At 38.2% G+C, this 22,396-nt stretch overlaps 3 protein-coding genes across 4 annotated transcripts; all 3 read left to right on the plus strand.

Moving 5' to 3' along the window:
• Positions 1-5,587: 5,587 nt before the first annotated feature.
• Positions 5,588-9,656, plus strand: LOC113741958 (cytochrome P450 734A1-like). The gene is made up of 5 exons (XM_027269632.2): positions 5,588-6,217; positions 6,965-7,188; positions 7,322-7,566; positions 7,754-8,192; positions 9,106-9,656. The coding sequence occupies exons 1-5, from the start codon at positions 5,941-5,943 to the stop codon at positions 9,529-9,531; spliced, it is 1,611 nt and encodes a 536-aa protein (XP_027125433.2). The 5' UTR covers positions 5,588-5,940; the 3' UTR covers positions 9,532-9,656.
• Positions 9,657-10,712: 1,056 nt separating this feature from the next.
• LOC113741567 ((6-4)DNA photolyase-like) lies at positions 10,713-16,008 on the plus strand. Of its 2 annotated transcripts, none has more exons than XM_027269106.2 (14): positions 10,713-11,119; positions 11,425-11,496; positions 11,633-11,713; positions 11,943-12,122; positions 12,188-12,262; positions 12,632-12,718; positions 12,804-12,902; positions 12,968-13,051; positions 13,786-13,872; positions 13,993-14,064; positions 14,141-14,254; positions 14,575-14,662; positions 14,746-14,841; positions 15,420-16,008. In XM_027269106.2, exons 1-14 carry the CDS (start codon positions 10,757-10,759, stop codon positions 15,599-15,601), a joined length of 1,680 nt encoding a protein of 559 aa, XP_027124907.2. In that variant the 5' UTR covers positions 10,713-10,756; the 3' UTR covers positions 15,602-16,008. The 2 variants fall into 2 exon arrangements, with proteins under 2 accessions (XP_027124907.2, XP_027124908.2); XM_027269107.2 differs by having other exon boundaries at positions 10,714-11,119; positions 12,191-12,262.
• Positions 16,009-17,005: 997 nt separating this feature from the next.
• LOC113738356 (cytochrome c oxidase subunit 5b-1, mitochondrial-like) lies at positions 17,006-20,713 on the plus strand. Its single transcript, XM_027265532.2, has 6 exons — positions 17,006-17,430; positions 17,592-17,677; positions 17,861-17,911; positions 19,587-19,653; positions 19,820-19,899; positions 20,390-20,713. The coding sequence occupies exons 1-6, from the start codon at positions 17,271-17,273 to the stop codon at positions 20,447-20,449; spliced, it is 504 nt and encodes a 167-aa protein (XP_027121333.2). The 5' UTR covers positions 17,006-17,270; the 3' UTR covers positions 20,450-20,713.
• Positions 20,714-22,396: the final 1,683 nt, after the last annotated feature.

A 22,396-nucleotide genomic window follows, 5' to 3' on the forward strand; every position in this document is an offset into this window, starting at 1 on the left:
CTAACTGTCAAGTTTCTGGCTTAATTTACTGATTTTGTTTAGAAGCAGATCACAACTGTTAAATTTGGGAACATGTTTTTGGCAATGTTTTTAAACCAGGACCAGAGAGTGAATCGGAAAACCTTCTAGTTTGCGGTTCGATCGGTTCAATTCTAGTTCAAAGGTTTAATAATTTTTTATTCATTCTAGTATTAAAAATTTTGAATAAAACTAAAATATTTATTTTAGAAAATAAATACTTAATAAAAAGCTTTTACCGGTTTTTACGGGTTCAACCTGTTCTTGACCGATTTTAATCGGTTCAATTAACTCTTTGACTTTGTAATTGAACCGGAAGAGAGGCATGACCGATTCACGGTTCAACCGATCGAACCGATCGATTCGGTCCAATTTTCAAAACACTGGTTTTTGGTGCCAAATCCTCATCTCAAGCAGATGTGAACCTAATGACATCAAAGAGCGTCGAAAGAGGAAAGGAAAGAAGAAAAAGGAAATCAATCATAAAAATGACAACATGTGTTTGGAGAGAGTACTTCACACATTCATGTCATCTCAATGTATAATGCAAACGAACATGCATGATACACTAACTTGCATTCTTTTAGAGAAAGCATGAAGACAAGAAATATCTGCTTCATTGACAAACAAAGACAGTACTTGGCACCGGTTCTTCCCTCCACACAGAAGAAATCAAACAAAATGATGATTGAAAGCAAAGCGTGATCCCGTCATTTCTAATCGAATTGTCTTTGCTGAAAATATAGGTATGCCAGGGATGTGGGGCACTGATTTTTAGAGGGTGGACTGATCCATAAGTCCAAAAGCAAGAGTAGATGTCAACTGTAGGATACATGATGGATACAGCGAGTTCGTATAATTTGTAGGGAGATATAATTAATAGGTCCACTTCGATTAAAAAAAAATTTCTTTTTGTTGTATGTTTCTAATATTTTTCTAGTTCATTCAAGGATAACCTCTTGAAGCCATTTTAGACACAGTTATCAGAACAACTACCACGGAGATGCACATGACTATTGGCTGTAGGGAAACGTCTAATTTGTCTTGGCCGTTGAAATATGGACAAGGCACCCAGAATTACACCCATTAATTGAAATAGCACTTGAAATCTTCGGTGACATGTTTTTATATGTCAATCCAATGTCACCTATAGTATTGCATCCAAGTGTTGAAATAGGGTAATATAATGTGGTAACACATAATTTCGATAATATACTTTTCTTCTCGTGCCATAGATTCTAAAGTTGGAGCAATTTTATCGTTGTCATCTCATCGTCTTCGGGAGTCCAAAAGAAACAAAGACCGGTGCACTAACATTTGTACTTTAATTCTACAATAACTGATTAAATTAGAATTAATCTTGTATACACTGATTACGTATATATTAATGGATAGAGCTGCATGACGCATGTATAAAAATTGAAATTGAAATTCAAATAAAAATTAAGCTGCATGTATTCATGCCTCTATTAGCGTACACATGTATGTAAAATTAGATCCGGAAAAGGTCTCCTCATTTATGTATGGTGTGGCTCACACGTAACAGTAGTATTCATTCTAGAAAAAAGAAAAAGACGTGGGTCACATTGAAGAATAGCAATTAGCAAATTAATTACACGAACTAAGTAAGATGAAGGCCATCATGGAATCATGCTTTGGTAGGGGTAGAGCGCCGCATTAATCAGAACCTTTCGACAAATTTGTAGGAATCGCAGGTAATTAAAACAATTAGGGATTATTATTATGGTCATGGAATCACTAGTCTACTTTTCTGACATTGGGTTATCCCACTTTGAAGTGCGACTTGTACTTTTTATGTCACATTAAATTGGCTTTTTTTTTTTATTTGGCGGACTATTCTTTTACACGTGTCTTGTAATATCAGAAGCAGGTGTTGGGCTGACAAATACTCCTAAATTACTTTTTTTTTTTTTTTACAATATATTGTGGGATGGGCAATTAGTGAAGAAGAAAGTGTTACTAGATAAAAAGGTGGAAGAAGTGGGACCTTTAGGAGTAAACGACACAGTTTTTGCGGTTGACTGCGTCCGCCCACCGCGCAGCCTGAGGTGAGAAAATTTGGTGGGGGCGTGACACGCTGTTGTCATCTTGTTTTCCATCGCCACCAAACCACAAACCCCGAAAAGCCGAAAATTAAACCGACCTAATTAAAAAGAAAACAAGACAAGAAAAGAAAAGTATTATAAATTAAAAGATTTGCTTCTTGAATTCTTTGAAGTGCTATCTATATATAGACAACATGTAACAAGAAAAAAAGAAAACAACTCTTTTAGCAGCTTTTCTTTGATCCGTTATTTGGGATCCAAAGTGTTTGATGTTGTCCAGCATGCATCATTTGGTAACAATAATAATAATAATGATAGGAGTATTAAGGCGGTAAGTGAGTTTTTTGGGTGTTTGTCTAAAATTTTACTGTAGTTTACTGTAGAAGTCGTAGAAAAATTTTTTGAAGTGTGTAAATTTTTAGATATTTTGAAGTGTATAGTTTAAAAACTTTGAGAAGTTTTTTGTAGTTACTGTAGTTAAAGTTGTTAAAAAACTTGTAGCAAATAAACTTGACAAAAAACTTGCTTGCCAAACAAGGCCTAAGTTTCTGGGGTGTCAACTACAAAACTAGCATATGACTTTTATGATCCAGCTGGGAGCTATTCGAAGATGAGAGACATAAAACCAATTCATAAGTTGAAAATGTCAAACATTTGAGAAACACGTTAAACAATCAAAATCTTGGGTGGGATTTCCTTGAGGGCGTCGAGAAACTTCCTTGATCTCCTGAAGCAACCTTTTACTATCAGTTTTCAACATGTTTATGATGGTGGCTTCGGTTTCTTGATCTCGATCGGCTTTGAATTCTTTCGACTTATCCCTTGGCTCGCATTCGTACATTCTTGTGTTTTGTCGCCCCTCATTCTACGTTAAAAATATGTCAACTTCATTCCAACTCATGCCAACAGTGTTATTGTTCGTTTGTTTGGTAAAATCTTAGCAAATCCCCAAAGCCGGGATTCCTGATGACCGAATATTCAATATTACGTTGTTTCCTCTGTGACTCTGGCGTCTAAGATAATTGGTGTTGCCATTTGCATTGTATTATATACGTTCGTGCATACTACATTAGTATGGTTCTCTTTGAGTGAATTTTTCTTACTTTCTTGATTGAGCACACATCTTAATTACACATAACTTACTGTATAAACAAAAGGCATACGTCTTAATTACACATTTACATTTGTCTATGATACCTACCTTTATTTTTATGCAAAAAAAAAAGAGAAAAATTAATGCTTGAGGCCCTCCTAAACCAAATCCGTAATCAATTAGTTGATTGTTGAACGCTTAGTCTTTACAACCATAAACTTGCTAAAACTGCAATAAATCATGCAACCCCAGCTCCAGCTGCCAAGTGGAATACATATGCAAGCAATATCCATCATGCTTTCAAAGCTCCTAATTCAAAAGCACATGCAAACAGACAATCACTTGTGAAGCGTCCCTTTGGTGGACAGTTAAGACGGATGTGGTTGATTACATGCCAATCTTTCGGAATAATAAACAAAAACATGATTGGTTTTCCTGATTATGGAATGTTCAGAGTCGAACATCTGGCTTCTGATTAATGGATCACCTGACAAGGTCAGCTGAACTTAGCACAGGGGTCTCTTTGTTAGGCCCTGATGTTTTTAGGCCGACCGATTAGAATTATGACCAGCTCTGTGGTACATTTTGCTCTTGCAGTTGTTGGACGGTGAAGCTGTGGAGATCAACAAAAGCTCAAACATATAAACGTGGCTGAACTTTTCATGCTTTCTTTATTTCATGTATCTTTTAATTACTTGGTGGGAATTTATATATAACGCACCAATGACTAAGAGGGCATCCATTCGTCACAGGCTCGTAGCCAATACAAAATTGAAGCTGATCTTTCGATGGAATTAGAGAGGACCATCGAGGAGCAGAAGGGCCCCATCATGCCTTGGTTGTATTGGGACAGGATTAAGGGAAGAGTCCTAGGGTGGGTCACCTATGCTTTGGGACAACCAAGGCATATGCCCCGGCTAAGAGTGCAGGAAGAAAGTAATAGAATAGACAGCCCTGTTCCCATGTGCCCTCTTCTTCACAAATTCAATAGCAACCTTCCAAAACCCCTGCAGACCGACTCCCCTTCTGCCCTCTCCTACACAACAGAAAACCAATACCGTATCTTCTGAATCAAGGGAAGAAGCTGGTACTGGGAAGCACTATCGTATGTCATCCCGACCGTAACGTATCCATCTATTTACCTATGGAGCATAATCGTGAATTTCTAAATTAAGTTCCCACCCGGCCGGATTTAGATGATCATGTAATTGTTTGAGATGGTCTATCCATAAAGTGTGACTTGAAGTTTGTGATAGAGTGCAAAATATAGGTGCCGATCGATTTACCAAATCTCAATAACAAGTGATCGATTTTGCTAATTCAGGAGCTTTGACAATTTGCATCTTCTTTCTACTCAAATTTTTTGGGTAGGGGCCTTCACCAAAATTGCATGTGTACCATTTTCTCTCGTCTCCACAGGGGGGCCTCCCTTCTATTCAAGGGCACCCTTTTCCAGTGCCTTCACATCCGTTTATCCTACCTAAGCAGGTTCCTCTTAGTAAGGAAGTGCATATGACTCCTGCTTTTCTTCCTGCAAATGAAATATGGTCCTGCATCTTCATCAACGTGATATCAGACCGCTGGAAATTTTTGGAAATCTAGATGGCGCAGTTCAATGTATTTGTATCATACAAATAAATTATCATCTGAATTGGTGGGGGCTAGTTAGGTTTCAAGTCATTATTCATCTATGACACTCAACGAAAGTGATTGAAAGCAAGCACTTAGGTGGGTATAATGAACTGGATGGATACGCCATAGTAACTTCCATTTTCTCAGTCAAGACAAACTTTCCAGTGCACCAATCGACTACATGTTTCCAAGGCTATACATGCTTATTCATACATATTGTTTTACTTCGGCAAATATAGCAAATAAGCAAAAGCCCCACAAGAAATTGCATGGCATGGCATGCGCGGTTGTTCACTGTACATCAGAACCTACTGCTGGTTATTAATTAATTACCTGTCGTTGATGGAGATCTTATCAGCATCCAAGCTAGTCGGTGCACAAAATTTTCCTGTGCTTATGACATAGTAGGACATTGACCGCTTACCATCCTTCAACAGGTGCACAGGAAATAAATTTTGGAGTCAACTTTTCACTTTTGAGACCTAAATTCTTTCTGCCTCTTTGAATTCAAAGGACGTGTTCATACATCATGTATACATGAACTTGAAATTAGAATTCAAAATCAAAGAAAACACACTAGAAACTAATAAGTTCGTTGAAAATAGAATTCTATTATGAGATTTGGACCTATAATCTAAAATTTTAGAAAATTCTTTTTCTTTTGTGTGTGTGTGTGTGTGTGTTGGGGGGGGGGGGGTAGTATGAAGACAAGTTTAGCAATAAATAAATCATAAACTGCTATATATGCCTTGTTTCTTTTATCTTTTTACCCCCTACTTCAAAAGGTGCTCATTTTTCTTTTATTGTATGTATTTGAGATGTTTGTACAAGGTCCAGACCCCAGGGGCTAGGATTGTCCCAGTCTTGACACCACCATTAGTTGACTATAGAGCTATGACTCATATATAGCGGCTTTTCCGCATTCCCTGGCTTGCCTCGCTTAGTTAAGCAAACTTTCCGGCAATCCCTCCTCCATAACTTATTACTATATAATACACAGGCCTCCCTTTGATCTCTTTCTCTCTCTGTCTCTCTCTTTTGGTTTCGAACTCTCAAATATTTGCAGAGAGTAGAATTCAGGAAACCAACTACGTACTACTAAATCTGCAAAAGGAAATTCTCGTTATAACCATGGCAGAAACCTTCCACTGGTTTTGGCTTCTGCTTATCTCATATTTTCTAGCAGTATGTGTTTGCAAGGTTTTGGTTCACTACTGGTGGCTGCCAAGAAGAGTTGAGTATCAGTTTTTACAGCAAGGAATTAAAGGCCCAGAGTATCATTTCTTTCTTGGAAACCTCAAGGAGCTTGCAAGTTTGATGTCCAGGGCTTCCTCCCAAGAAATGCCTCTTTCTCACAACATACTCCCCAGGGTTCTGTCTTTCTATCATCATTGGAAGAAAATCTATGGTACTCGAGACTCGTTTCCCGTCATATTTTTCTTTCCATTTGAGGTTACTGCGGATGAGTCAAGCCATGATTTTCAGACTCTCTTCGTTTAATTCTATCCATCTTTGGTTTTCAACTAATAGAATATTGGTTTGGCTTCTGAACGTACAAGTACTAATGATTTTGTCTTCTTGAGACAAATGGTTTTCCTAAAAGTTTTTGACATCTTGTCTAAGGGAGTATGATTCAAGGCCATCATTTTCCTAGTGTTTGCTCAGGGCCACATCTTTTTGTACTCGTCCAAGAGGTGGTGTCTACTTGACATGAAATCATAACGCGCGCTTCATTCATTTTTTCCTTTGTAGATGCAAAGTTAGAAACAAGCATCCAAAAGTTTCGAACTGCTGTTTTTCTTTTGGCTTCTTCTTGTTCTTCGTTTGGTTTCAGTTGAATTCTCAAACTGTTCATCTAGTAATTTTAGCAGTTACAAGAAATTTAACCCTTGAAGTGTTGTCTTCGAAAGTACCATGCGTCTTCTAAACTACGGAAGGCAGAATATGTTTTTATTAAGTGCCAGAATATATTTCATCAAGGCGTTTAAATTCCAGAAAACGTTCCACTAATGTGCCTAACTTCCCTTGTCCATAAAATGCCCGTTACACCAGTTCCACAGCTAGCATAATTTGTCCGTTTCTTTTCTTTTCTCCTTCCCTTTTTCTATCAAAACTTTGAAGGGTTTAAAATAAGCTGGCTCTCTCAATATTGCAGGCGCAAGCTTTCTTGTATGGTTCGGACATACACCTCGTCTCACCATAGCTGACCCTGTCCTTATTAGAGACATTTTCGTTACAAAGTCAGAATACTTTGAGAAAAATGAACCACCTCCCCTTGTTAAGAAGCTTGAAGGTGATGGTCTATTAAGTCTCAAAGGAGAAAAATGGGCTCATCATAGAAAGATCATTACACCAGCCTTCCACATAAAAAATCTCAAGGTATATAAAAATTTTTTTTTTACGATTTTTTAACAGTTTTAATTAGTTAAAGTTGTAAGCTGCCTTTTGGTTAAGATGCATTGATCAACATCCCATTGCATGTGTCCATTTTCTCTTGTTTTGGTATGTGTAGCTGATGATACCCATGATGGCGAATAGCATGGGGAAGATGCTGAAACAATGGTCCAAAATGTCGTCAAATGACGGCAAGGTGGAAATTGAAGTCTCAGAATGGTTCCAAAACTTGGCAGAAGATGTCATCACCCGCACAGCATTCGGAAGTAGCTATGAAGATGGAAGGGCTATTTACCAACTTCAAGCTCAGCAAATGGTCTATGCCACTGAAGCATATCAAAAAGTGTTCATTCCGGGTTATAGGTAATTAATTTGATTAATTAAACATTTTGCTGCATATATATATATATATATATATATATATAGCTAGCTAGTAATATGATATACAGTACTGTATATATAGGTCATGCAGTTGTCGCCCTTGTCCAAACACGGTTTAACTTCAGAATCTTGCGAATTTGAACTGATTTGTTTATGATTGCTGCCACAGGTTTTTGCCCACCAAAAAGAACAGAATTTCTTGGAGACTGGACAAAGAAATTAGAAAATCCTTGATGAAACTCATCGACAAGAGGAGAAAAAATGCGAGTGCCAAGGGGTTGTCAGAGGAATGTCCAAACGATTTGCTGGAACTCATGATCAAGGCCAGTTTGAAGGAAACAACAAAAAAAACAGTCCCAAATAATTCAACTTCGAATTCAAACACGTCGTCATTAATGTCCTCGTCGTCCATCACAGTTCATGACATTGTTGAGGAATGCAAGACAGTTTTCTTCGCCGGAAAGCACACCACATCAAACTTGCTGACGTGGACGACCATTTTATTAGCTATGCATCCTAAGTGGCAGGAACTGGCACGTGAGGAGGTCTTGAGGGTGTGCGGAGCACGTGATACACCTACTGAAGACGATGTTGCCACGCTTAGGACGGTGAGCTAAACCCTAAATTTTATACTATATATCTTTCCCAATGATTTTTTTGCTGAATGGACGCTGGTTGGGAGAAGTCTCAGTCAGTTAGCGTTACTAGTTTTTTTCCACAAAAAAAAAAAAAAAGTGATATTTTTTTTCATGCAAAGCTAATCATATCCTACTAGTTAAGTCAAGTCTTAAAGACGGTCCGTCCTGGTATAGTTTGATCGGTAAACTAATCAATTCATATCGAAGCATTAAACAAACAAACATAAAAAAAACAGGTGTACCTTTTCTCTTTCTCTTTGGGTACGTAGAACATAATATTCATCCGGTCCTTGTGTGCGTCTTATGAAGGAGGAAGCCGGGCGGCAGATTTGTCCTCAAGCCAAAAAGGCCTCGGCTTGGGATGTTTTTTTGGTGCCTGGTGACTGGATTTATATTACTACTAGTTTGTCCTTGAACTAAAGTTAGAGTGTCCAACTTTTGGGGCTTTAGAAGAGAATCGAAAAACTTTGGGTGTTTTCAGCAACTTTCCGGGCATTATTATTAGCTGCTTTCGGTCTTCTTCTCCGGAAAACAGAAATGCAACCCGACACTGTACTTCCCAAGGGGAGCCCCAAAATCTTGCCTCTTTAATTTGGAGGTTATACTTATCCACAACCTAACGTTAACAAAATATCTTCCATCCCTCAATGTTAGTTTTCCTAGTCTTCATCCTGCCACGCTTTGAAACACAAGTTTTAGAGAATGAGATCAGTGAAAATCTAGATTGTGCAAGTTTTGGTTCATCGTTCATAAGAACTTGGCTGTCAGTTTGACCCTATCTAGCTCTCAAGTCTCAAGGATATGTTTAGGTTTAATCAAGCCCATGTTCTTAATTAATTTCGTTGCTATTACAATTTTATTCACCTTAATTAATTATCCGCAGCTGGGCATGATATTGAATGAATCTCTGAGATTATATCCACCAGCAGTGGCAGCAATCAGGAGGGCCAAGGTGGATGTAGAATTGGGAGACCTAAGGATCCCACAGGGCACAGAGCTCCTCATACCAATCGTGGCCGTTCATCATGATCCAGAGTTGTGGGGCAACGATGCAAATGAGTTTAACCCCGCCAGATTTGCGGGAGGGGTAGGACATGCAGCCAGGCATTCAATGGCTTTCCTGCCTTTCGGATTAGGCTCCCGTAGATGCATTGGCCAGAATCTAGCCATATTGCAAGCGAAATTAGCCATTGCTATGATTCTACAACGCTTCTCTTTTGATCTATCGCCAACTTACCAGCATGCACCCACTGTTCAGATGCTTCTATATCCACAGTATGGTGCACCCATTATGTTCCAAAAATTGTAGCCAGTAGGATCTCAAAGACTTACTGTCATATAAGCCTAGATAGCTAGTATTCTCACTTGTACCTAGTTACGACCATGAATGCGTAAATGTTATATACAGGAATTATATCATCTTTTTTACCTTCAGCTGCATGCCTTTAAATTTTGGTTATGCCTCTAAACAGTAGCACATTCACCCTTGAACCCTTTTTTTTTTTTTTTTTTGGGAATTAAGGGTGAACTTTTATTTGTTTGTGTAAATTATTCTAGGTACGTACGTGTACGTGTACGTGTAGGGGTACAAGAAGATAACTTTGGAATCACTTGCATATATTCTAGCTCATTGTGATCGATCACCATTACGCTTCATTGACTTCTAGGGAGCAAAAAAAAAATTTTTTTAAAAGAAGAAGTGCATGATGCAATTTTTAGGTTTAAGGAGACTCTAATCTTTATAAATGAATAAAAAAGGACTCCAAATCTTTGAAATCGAACCTAATACCTCACCATTCCAATTGTTAATATCCGTATTTGGTCGTGCTAACTAACACTAGATCCCTTATAAAATATTTAGGCTCTATTTGAATAGAAGCAAATTAAGAAAGTGAAGTAAAAGAAAACGAAAATTGTTTTGTGGTTTATATTTGGTTAGCAAGAAAAATTTTGAGGGAAAATGGGAAGTTAGTGATAGTTAGTGGTAGTTGTTAAAATTTTGTGTCTAACTTAACCTATTTTCCTTTGAAATCCTGCAAATTTTATAGGATGCAAAATGCAAGAAAGTGCAAGAAAATGCTTCAACTATCCCCCTGCTTAGTGCTTGCCAAATATACATGAAAGAAAAAATAACTGACTTTCCTTAATATTTTTCCTTGCAAACAAACACATCCTAAAAAAAATTTTCGTAAAGCTTTGGTCCTTTTGAACGAGCAAAAACAGTTTAAAAGCCCGAATTATCATTTCAAGCCCATGTTGACTCAACCATAAATTAATTAGGCCCAAATGTGTTGCTAGGCTTGCGGCTTACCCAAGCATTGAGCCCCCTCTAGCCCAGTAAGCTCATTGAGTTTTCGACGTGGCACTTTGTCAACCAGCGGCGCACTGTACACATAAACAACAATGGAAGAGCGGGTGGGGCTAACGTGTGCCACAAGAACTAGCCACGTCATTGTGGCGCACATTAGCCACACCCACTCTCCCATTTAAGGCGGGAAACACGTAAGCCGTTTAAAACCACGCATTAGCTTCCGATGAAATTATTATCTCATCATTTCCGCTCTGTGTCTTCCTCGGGCCTGCCCATGGCTAAAATGGATCCCGGGTCAAACTCTCTTATGTGGTTCCGAAAGGGTCTTCGGATCCACGACAATCCAGCTCTCGACTACGCTGCTAAAGATTCCAAGCATGTATACCCGGTTTTCGTGATCGACCCGCGCTATATGGAGCCCGACCCAACAGCATTCTCCCCGGGTTCAGCTCGTGCTGGTCTGAACCGGATTCGTTTCCTACTGGAAAGCCTCACTGATCTGGATAAAAGTTTAAAGAATCTTGGTTCGCGATTATTGGTGCTCAAGGGTGAACCAAGTGAAATGGTGATTCATTGCCTGAAGGAGGTAATAATTTTTTTTGGGGGTTAACTTCTCAACTGTCAAGTCCTCTGCTTTTGCTACTTATGAATTAATCTTGGCATTATCAATTCAGAATTGTGGTTAGTACCTGTGGCACCGACAATGTTTTTTTTTTCCTGGGGTCTTGAATGTTTACTGAAGTATAATGTAGGCCTAAAACTGGGTACCAGGACGAGTTTTCAGGCCCTTAGAAATGGGTAGTCAAAAAGAGCTTAAAATTTTGTCTTTAGTATGGTTATGTGATGATTCTGTAATTTCTGATGATGGTTCTGTTTCTTTGGAGGTTCAAGTGGAACATAAGCAAGCTATGCTTTGAATTTGATACAGAACCATATTATCAAGCTTTAGATGATAAGGTCAAGGTGAGAATTCTTCCCTGGATGAAGAGTGTTTGGGACACCTTTGTTTCTTATAGCTCTTGATTCATTGAAATCTGTAGCATGTTTTAATGCTTGCAGTGCGAATGTGGTAATAGATGTATAACATTTCCTTTGACAGAGCTATGCTTCTTTAGTTGGTATAGAGATATTTTCTCCAGTGAGCCATACACTCTTCAATCCTGCAGAGATCATCCAGAAGGTAATTAAGTCATTCCTAAAGTTGACACAACTTTAGACAAGCTAATTCTTTTTCCTCCTTTTCACCTGAGACTATTTAACCGGATAATTTCCTTCCTACATGTAAATTGTCTTGTGCATTCCTGCTGAACATACTTGTTGATACCACATTTTTCAAGAAATTTTTGTTAAAATATTTTCTGATTTCATTTTACTGTCTCTTGGTCCATCTGCTCAATTTGATATCAAAGAATGGGGGGACACCACCTTTAAGCTATCAATCGTTTATCAAAGTTGCTGGTCAACCCTTCTGGAGTTCATCTTGCCTTTCAACTTCGCTTTCTTGTCTTCCTCCTCCTGGAAATCTTGGGAGTTGCACCATCTCTGAAGTTCCATCGTTAAATGACCTTGGTTACAAGGAAAGTGAAGAGGTAGGACGTTATGAACTTCTTAAGAGGCCTTCACAGATGAACATCTTCTAAGAAATACTATTCAGCAGGATGAAAGGACTCCTATTACAGGTGGTGAATCAGAAGCTTTGAGGCGACTGAGTGAATCAATTGCTGACAAGGTTGGCTAGCATTGCCATTGTCTCAACTCTCAAATTCATAGGATGGCTAACTTCTTATATTTATTTGGCTTGCTTGCACATGAATGGAAAAATATTTTCCAATATTCCTGTGTTGACAATGTCTCCCCCTCACCTGTCTTTGTCTTGCTTTATCTGGTATATTTATTGATTACGTTGAAAAACAGTACCAGGAAAACGTTTGTTCTCCTTTCTTTGTAATATGTCCCTTTCTAACTCAACACTATGAATACATGGTTCATCCTATTTTGTGTTTGTTGCACTATTATACTAGTAGTTCCAGCTGTCTCTCATTGAGTTTTTCTTTCTGGTACATTTCCATTTGATCATGGAACAACGCATGTTTCTTAGGACTGGGTAGCAAACTTTGAGAAACCCAAGGGGGATCCATCTGCATTTCTAAAACCAGCTACAACTGTTTTGTCACCGTACTTGAAAGTAAGTACAAAACACTGGATTGATGTTCGGCCATTTGTCCAAAGTATTCTAATCTATTACCCTCCTCTTTCAATTTTGTTGGAAGTTCGGTTGTCTGTCACCCAGGTACTTCTACCAGTGCATTCAGGAAGTTCAGAAAAATGTTAAGAGGCACACGTCTCCACCAGTTTCCCTTCTTGGACAGGTCAGCTTACTGATGCTTCTCCAAATTTTACTCCCCTCATCTGACTGGCTCATCAACTTCTGCAGTTGCTGTGGCGAGATTTTTTCTACACAGTTGCTTTTGGCACCCCCAATTTCGATAAGATGCGCGGAAATAGAATATGCAAGCAGGTAATATAACTAAGTGCCCAACCTTTTTTGTCTCAGCAAAATTTGGGCACGTAAATTGTGGGAGCTGTGCAGCTATGAGTTTGCTTTTGGTTGATGATTTAAATCTTAATGCCTTCAAGCTTGCTGACAAAAAATGAAGGATAGGATTGTGAATGTGTGTTGGGCGGCCGGGGGGGGGGGAGGGGAGGGAGAGAGTCTCCCCTTAAGTATATTGACAAACATATGGTCCTTTTTTAAAAACCACAATTTAGTCTGTACAGAAATAGTTTCATGTTACATTAATATATGTCCAATCAGCTAGAAAATGCAGAAATTCAGGAATAGTTCTATGCTATAATTGATCATTTCTCTTAATTGGGGAGAGCAGCTTTAAACAATGTAATATCTAGGCTGGGAATCCAATAAATATTAGTATAGTGATCTCCAGATGAGGAAATGAAGGGAGAAATTGAAGAGGGATTCAATGATCTAAAGAATAGAAGAATAGTTGGATACTCTGGTTGCAAATTATTTTAATATTAGTTAATTCAATGATTTGATAATTGTTAAGACCTTTAAAAATTCTGAACTTTCATTTGGCAAATCCTTTGCACATTTGGTAAGTATGTTTCTCGTATTGCAGAAGACTGGAAGTTGGTATTGTTAGCCTTATAACATTTGGTTAGTGCCAATTAGTTTTATGCTAGGAAGGTTAGTCTTCGTGCTTACAAATGATCATTTGATATTTGACATAGATACCATGGGATAGCAATGATGAGCTGCTTGCAGCTTGGAGAGATGCAAGGACAGGTTTCCCCTGGATTGATGCCATTATGGTTCAGGTAAGGTTCAGATTTGAAATTCCTTGATTGTTAAAGGTAGAGACTCTGTTACTAGAGATTTATCCAAATTTCAGATTACACCGTACTACTATATCTAAGTCTCGTATAAAATTGCCACAGCTTCGGAAGTGGGGTTGGATGCACCATCTTGCAAGGCATTGTGTTGCTTGCTTTCTAACGCGTGGAGATCTGGTAATGGACTTCAACATTAAGTGGCAATACAGTTTACCCTTTACCATTTTTTTGTCTGACATGCTTGTGCTGACAGTATGTGCATTGGGAGAAAGGCCGTGATGTCTTTGAGAGACTTCTTGTTGATTCAGATTGGGCAATAAATAATGGAAACTGGTTATGGTTGTCATGCTCATCCTTTTTCTACCAGGTATGGTTCACATTTCTCAATTTATCACTCGCATGTCATGGTTGTCTTATTTGAGCTACCGAGCTGATGACCAGAAGGTTAACAAGCATTCCAAACTTGATGAGATCAAGTGATCCAAAAAAAAAAAAAGATGGGAAAATGTTCAAATAGTTGAACAAATATTGGCAGTTCAAATTTTTGAACAATTTTTCTGGATCATTAATTTGGTGAAACCACAGTGTTGCAGTCAGTATGTGTAAATGCAGACTGGGTTCTTTGTAGTTCCACAAAGTTTCTATGAACTACTACTAGTAGCATTCTAATGTAACTGTCTTTTGCAGTATAACCGCATTTATTCTCCTATCTCTTTTGGGAAAAAATATGATCCCAATGGCAATTATATTAGGCATTTTCTTCCTGTGTTAAAAGGTATGTTAAACATGAATGACTTCTTGGTTTATTTACTTGCTTTAGCCAGTCTCAGAAACTGTAAACTTCATTTCTACGTGCAGATATGCCAAAGGAGTATATTTATGAGCCCTGGTGTGCTCCTCTAAGCATCCAAACTAAAGCTAAATGCATAATTGGAAAGGATTATCCGAAACCAGGTCAGAGTCTTGCCTATATGCTTTCCCGCTTCTGTCTGATTGCCCATATCTGCCGCGGTCTGATTTGGGACTCCAGCTACAGTTTTTTTTTTTTTTTTTTTTCTCGAGCATCATTTTAATTGCTCAAATATGGAAAGCAACCAACCCATTCTTCAGAAAGGCCATGAACATATCTCAAATTTGAAGTTTCTTAGTGCTTTGCTTTAAATCCTGAGCAATTGCTTCCCTGATTCATCTTCTTCGAATCATTTTCATGGACTTTCATTTGAGAAAGTTAGAATGATCATTAATTTACGAGTTATGCAAATGTACCCAAAATGAACGGGGAACAAAGCTGGTTCCTGGAATGACTTCGTCTTCCAAATCAGTTCTGTGAAATGTTCAAGTTCTCGTACATAGCATAAAAGATACGTCTCTAGTAACATCACATCAAACTGCTCATCATTCAAACTACAGTATTTTCTCTTTCCAATTTTCTTATGCTAGTTTGTTTAGTTACTTTGAAGCTTAGTTTTGGATTGCACCAAGTCAAAAGAATGGTATATTCTGCATATTTTACTGGAGTTCTTGTCTTGCAGTGGTTTCCCATGATTCTGCAAGCAAGGAATGTCGAAGGAGATTAGCTGAAGCATATGAGTTAAACAAAAAACTAAATGGCACTGTGAGTGAGGAAGATCTGAAGAAGTTGAGAAGAAAACTGGAGGAAGATATGATCCAAGAGTCCAAATCAAAAAGATTAAAACAAAAGTCGATAGGTTGAGGTCAAGATTAATTTCATGTTAGCAGGCAGGAAAATAAGGCTGAAGGATTAATGATCGAGTTGTACTATGATCACCTTCATCGGAGGAAAGAAAAAGGCATCTTTTTTGTGATCCCTTGATCACAAGCCGGATACCAATGGAAGCTGCAGTAACCATCTTCGGCAATGAATCTCGGTGGTAACATTTGATTGCTCATTGATTTCAGCAGACGGGTTCTCTTTAATCCAAAATCTATCTGGATTCTGTAAATGTCTAGTACCTTTAAATTGGAAACACGACTCTCATGAATAGTTCTCTGCAGTGGATTTAGGAATTTATGCGTATTATACTGACACAAACTAATGTCCTTCAATTAGCTATTAGAAAGCCATTTCTTATATAGACCAACAAAAATCGGCCTGGCAAATCTTCTCTTTGTGCCCGTCCGTGACCTGGTTTCTACCAGCGGGTTCAATGATCGATTTTCGTGTGGTACCTTACCTTACTGTGTATTTTTGGAGCAAGGTTCTACATGGATTTAGGAGATTAGTTTAGCCGAAAGGTTGGGATACCCCTAAACAAAAAAAAAAAAAAATCTTCTCTTTGTGATTTATTAATACATTGTTCACGGTAAGAAATGTTGTAGACGTCCTACATCATGAAATTCTTCAACTATCCTCATCCTATATTCTGAAAACCAGCCAGTTATTCCCAGCTCCCAGCATTGGTAGCAAAGAAGATTAGATTGCCTCTGAGATGTTCCTCATTCTCCTTCTCAATGGCATCTCTGTATGTGCGTCACTGTCAACAGAATTAATGCATTGAAAATTTCCTCCCCGGTAGACAACATGGCCAGGCCTTTCCGTCGAGCTTCAACTTCCAAAATGTAGAATGCGCCAATAACCACGATTATGGTCCTTTCAAAAAGAAAGTCCAGGTAAATACTTCCCCGAAGGACTAATATATCGTCAGAAAATTCAGGCATTAGAATTCATTAATGACGCAAAAATTTCTTGCCAATTTGGTCATTTCATTTTAGAATACAACTCATCTTGAGGTATAAATGCGTGTTATTAACATATAAATGTAATTAAGAGTTAATAAAATATCAGTCGACTTGTATTTTATTGCGCTCAATGCTTGATTATAATACACAATTTTTTCTCAAAAATTTTTTGTAGCATCTTTCAAAATATGCAAAGTATCAAATGCTTTGATTTTCTAGGATTATATTTTGCTTTGAAGCAAAATTAGGAGAATATAAAAGAAAGGAAAATAGGGAGAGAAAGGAATGATTTCTTTTTTTTTTTTTTTTTTTTTTTTTTTTTGCTTTTTGCCATATTTTGACTTAACAAGGTTAGTTTAGGAATTTCAGCAGAGAGAGCCTGCACACGCGCAAAAACTTGTGGCACGAGCGAGTCAAACCCCAGAGAGGGAGCAGTGCCGCAGCCTCTGGCAGGCTACCTATCCCTTCGGCCAGCGAGAGCGAGTACCGCCCTCTCCGCACTCTTGACCTGGGCTCTCTCTAAGCCCAAACGGTTTGTTCTCATTTCTCCAAATTCGCCGAAACAAAAGAGACTTTCTACGAACAAACAGTGATAAAAAAGAAGCCAAAAACCTCGTTTTACCTATCCGCTGGGGCGACCTGAGATCGGACCGACAAAACCCTAGCTCAATCACTGAAGAATCATGTGGAGAAGACTAGTCTCTTTGCAGCTCAAAACTTTGTCTATTCCTCGATCGGTTCCTAAGCCCCATCGATTCACCGCCGCCGGTGCCGTCTCTTCATCTCCGGAGTCATTTCGGCCATCCGTCACCCTCTTCTCTTGTCAGTTCTCCACTGAATCTGGTATGCTTCCATCCAAGCCCTAATTTTTCAGTCGGATCTTCTATTCACTCTCTGATTACTTCCAGGCATTTTCCTTCTACATTTGTGCGCGTTCATAAAGCCTTTGTTTGTGATTGAATGGAGAAAAGAGTGAAATTTATGTTGAATTTTGTTTGGTGTAGCAAATGTGGCAACGAAAAAGTCTGTTGAGGATGTAATGCCGATTGCGACTGGTCATGAGCGCGAAGAGCTTGAGGCTGAGCTTGAAGTGAGACTCTTTTTTACAATTCCTTTTATTTATTATTATTATTATTTTTTTGTAGAAAGTTAGTTATTGTTGGCTTTATTATTTTAAAGGGACATATTTGAGGTTTTGAAATTCTGCTGTTCAGTGGTAATTTATTGATAGGTGTCATCTATGGTTGATAGTTGTTCTATTTTTGGTGATTAGGGAAAGGATATTCTGGCAATCAACTATCCCGTTGGTCCTTTTGGTACAAAGGTCAGTCTCATGTTTTTGCTTTTCAAGTAATTTTTTCAGCTTATCTCATTGTTTTTTGTTAAGCTGTAGTTGCTTATATTGCTATTGTTGTTATTCAAGGATTGAAATGCTGAGATTGGCTTCAAATTAGCTAGTCTGTACAACACTTACTGGTGGCTCTGAATTAACAAAAGAATTATTGTGGCATGGTATATGTAGGATGCCTTATTGGTCTAGGTGAATATAAAATAAATTATAACTTATTCATCTGTCAAATACATTTTTAATTATTGTTAGAAGTAAGACTCGTTTAAATTCCTTGAACCAGTGGTTCCATACCTGCTTAGCCCTGTTTCCGATGTTCATTCGTATTTTTGTTGTTCGTGTTAGCACAGCATTGATTAAAAATGGCTTGACTTGATTCCATTATATTTAAGAACCAGTGAATCATCTTTAAAGAAATTTACTTGCTGTAGCTGTGAGATGACGTTGAAGTGATTTTAAATAATTGAATATGTGCTTGGTAACTGTTCAAACATGGCAAAACTGTGAATAGTAGTGATATTGATGCAGATCTTGATTTATATTCAGAACTATGTATTGGAGTTCTTTTACTTAGCTATTGCTGTCTGTTCATCAATGTCGAATGTGGTGGGTTTTCGGTTGAAGGGGTGTTCATTTAAACTGTAACAAAAGGTATAAATGTAGCAAATTGTGGTCTGCAATCCAGCATTGCATCCTTATACATAACTTTGTGGTCTGATGCCATGTCTCCCATGATTAGAAGCACATTGTCCTTGATCTATTCTGAGACCCTTGGAACTTTATTGCAATTGTCTTTAAGAGTTCCACAGCTTTCAAACTGCAAATCTAGTGGAATTGAAGTTGCTGCTTGGGTAATAGAAATTTCCTTAATTCCAAGAGTAGCATTGCAATCATGTGATGGAAATGAAGTTGCATGGGTAAATGTGACCATCTAGCTTATACCAAATAGTTAGGATAATGACTTGTTAATTTGGTTTATATAGTTTGCCAGAGTTACGTTCTACATATTTGCTTATAATCTTTGATGAAGATTAGGTACTGTTATTGGGTTAATGTGAGTGAGTGGCCCTAATCCACCCAGTTAACACTGATTATGATTAGAGAAATCTGTGTTTTAATAACTTGTTCTTTCCTTTTCATGTCATATGTAATGAATGAATGAGAGGCCCTCACAAAAGCTGTCCCAATTGATGGGATACGCAAGGAAGGTTGGGGTTAGGGGGACTATGCAAGGAGACAGAGTTGTTCTGAGCAGTTAAGCCAGAAAGAGGGGAAGAAAGAAAGGGGCTATCATAGTTATAAGCATTTCAAGCTTGATGAAGGGGGAAAGAAAGTTTTACTTAATTTTACAATGAAATTTATTAAGCCTAAGGAAATGGAAGGGTAGGCTGAGGGACTTAGTAGCTTTCACTTGTCTTTCACATTCAGTTATCCTCAGTTTCGTTGAAGCGTATTTGATACTTAGTTTTGGGTTTTAGTTGAAAATCCATTATCCAATTCTGAAGTATAATCTTTAATAGTGTTCATTGGCTGTTCAATTTAGAATCTGTCTTTGATGAATTCATTTGTGTAGCACTTGATTGTGTTCTATTTGTTTTGATGCTTGGAACTGTCAATATTGATGCAATTTTTGTGCCTTGCTCGCTTGCAGGAAGCACCTGCAGTCATTCAATCTGTCTATAACAAAAGAATTGTTGGATGCCCAGGAGGTGAAGGCGGTAAGTCCTTGTAACTTACCTCCTTTTTCAGTTTATGATGAACCAGTAATAGTCAATTCTCAAATGGAAAGTCACGGAAAAGGAAGAATTTAAGTGAATTTTAATGCAGTTTCTCTAAGTTGTAATGTTCACTTCTGCATAATTTTATTGTCTTCTCCTTTAACAGAAGATGAGCACGACGTTGTATGGTTCTGGCTTGAGAAGGATAAGCCGCATGAGTGCCCAGTGTGCTCACAATATTTTGTGGTGAGTAGCATGGTAAATCTGGAATTGAGAATTTTAATATTGATTATATTTTGAAGCAGATACGTGTGAAGATGTATGCTGACATGCAAATTTGAGTGCTTCTTTTGTCCGCTTATTTGCACTGATAAAGACAGAGTAAAAGAAATTATTTGTCGTGGTTAGAATTAGTCAACTTGATGGGATCAGTTTTGATTTTTATGGTTAAGGAAATTAAGTAGCTTCTTGTTTCTCAAATTTTCCAAGGTCAACTCTAAAGGAACGATTGAGTAATTTGCCCTTCCTTTTGTCTGATACATTTATATGACCAATATAAAATTTTGTTGATGGTATGTCCGGGCCTTAGTTGCTATGATTAGCTTCATTATGTGGAGACCGACATGTAAATGTGATGGATGGGGTTACAAATGGGATTTTACTGGCTCCACAAATACATGACTCCATGGCTTAGTTATTGTGGTTAATTTGTTAAAAATATTTTTCTTGTACACAGTTAGAAGTAGTTGGTCACGGAGGAGATCCTGAAGGGCATTCTGATGATGAGCATCACTAGTCGGATTCTGCAATGAGCCGGCAAAAGAGATGATGAGAGGATCTACCAAATTCAGCAGGATGTGAAAGCTTTGTGTTTTGTTCACTTCTGAAAAGTATGTTCTTCTGAAGGTTGCTTTGGCAACAATTGAGTCTGACAAATTTTTCTTTATACACTTTTTTGGTATTTTAAGCATGGGCTGGTCATCCATGGGAATTACGGACTCTTTTGACTTTTTTTTAGTGCAAGTCAAATAATCAATGGCTACAATTGGTTCATTTGTAATTGACATTGGTACTTTGTGAGACTATCCATTGAAATTGAGGTGTCATTAAATGGGAAAAAAATAAAAGAGGAAAGGATGCAATCAAATCCACCTCCGAATCAAGCCTTTTCCCAAAATCAGAAAGGAAAAAGGAAAGGTTAAATGTGGAAAGAAAACGGGCCAGTCGCAGACCTACTTTTGAAAACCTAGGGAGTTGGATAAATCCTGATGCATTGCGGCTTAATGCTTATGCATGACCTTGGGAATTGTTCTCGTTTGGATGCTTGGCGGCCTAATGCTTTTAATAACTTGTTTGGATTGTATGTTTTCTGGAAAAGTATTTTGAAATATATACATATTTCTCTATGATTATGATCTTTTAATCTCACGCACTAGTCTCTGCGTTATACCTCTATTTTTTTTTTCCCACAAAAACTCCTGATATACGCAATCCAAATGGCTACCGTCTTATTTAGGCATCTTATGAGCTTTCTGACTCTAGTAGAAATTCGACGATGTCGGAGCTACTAGGAAAACAAAGGCGGGGTGCGGCTGGGGAGAGATTGGAGCAAAGACGACGCAGCCGACGACTCAGGACTACGTGGAAAGGTTTTGCGTTTGCAAATTGCCTTTTGGGTTACGTGAGAAGGTTTTTTTGTATTTGCAAATTGCCTTTTGTGTATTAGCGCGGAAAGCTTTTGAAAAGGCAACTCAGGCGGGTGATTTTGGTGAAATGAGAATCGAGGTGGAATTGGTTCGTTCCGTGCCAAATGCCACAGAAGAAGAAGAAGAAGAAATAGCAGACATCGCGCCACCGCATTTCCTTCTAGATGAATCACCTCACTTTATGGTTCTCCCGTCTTAATCAATGCGTATAATTCCCAATTCCCTTTGCTTTGGTGTTTAGAGTCTTGGGACAGTGACTCCAATGCTTTCGGCGGTTCTTCTGCATTTAGGTCTACAAGGAGCAACCCAGTTTCAAGACCCCATTGGGAAATAATTACAGCGGTTTTGAGCTCCCAAAAGGCAAAACTGTGCCTGATGACCGGATGGTGGACACAGTCAGTCACCCTCGGAGTAGGTAACTTCGTCCTTTCCTACAACCTTCTCCTTCTTCTTCCTTTTTTTTTTTAAATTTATATTTAAATATATATTGGACGTTTTTCACACATAAAAGTTTTTCTACTGATCTCTAGGAATTAATGACTAGCCATACCAATCGTTCGTCCACCCGTCGCCGTTGGCAGCAGAATCATGCACGCTCCGTTGCAGTGGGTATATTACGGGCGTAGTAGGAAATTTCTGATTCTGTGTAATTACTGTTGAAAGGAATTACCTGTGATAGCAATTGCTTTTTGAATAAATCTGTGGAATTACCTTAAAAAATTCTGTGTGTGTGTGTGTGTGTGTTTATTATTTACCGTTGAAAGGAAATTTCTGATGTTAGTTGGACGATAGGCCTTAGACTAGACACGACATCGCGGCCTTTTATAGGCCAACACAAAGCATCCTACCAGATCCAGGACCCGCGGGTTCAGAGGCTAAGGAATCTCCAAAGAACGGAGCTAGTGCTAGAAATTTCATTAGGATGTGATAGAGAATGAAGCCTGTCCGTCCATTTATATATTCGAACAAAAATACGTTGTCCCAGAAAAGCTACATGTGAATGAGTAGATCTTTTATTCCACGTTTCTCCTCCATCA

This window comes from Coffea arabica, chromosome 4c (genome assembly GCF_036785885.1).
Source record: "Coffea arabica cultivar ET-39 chromosome 4c, Coffea Arabica ET-39 HiFi, whole genome shotgun sequence".
Lineage (NCBI taxonomy): Eukaryota > Viridiplantae > Streptophyta > Magnoliopsida > Gentianales > Rubiaceae > Coffea > Coffea arabica.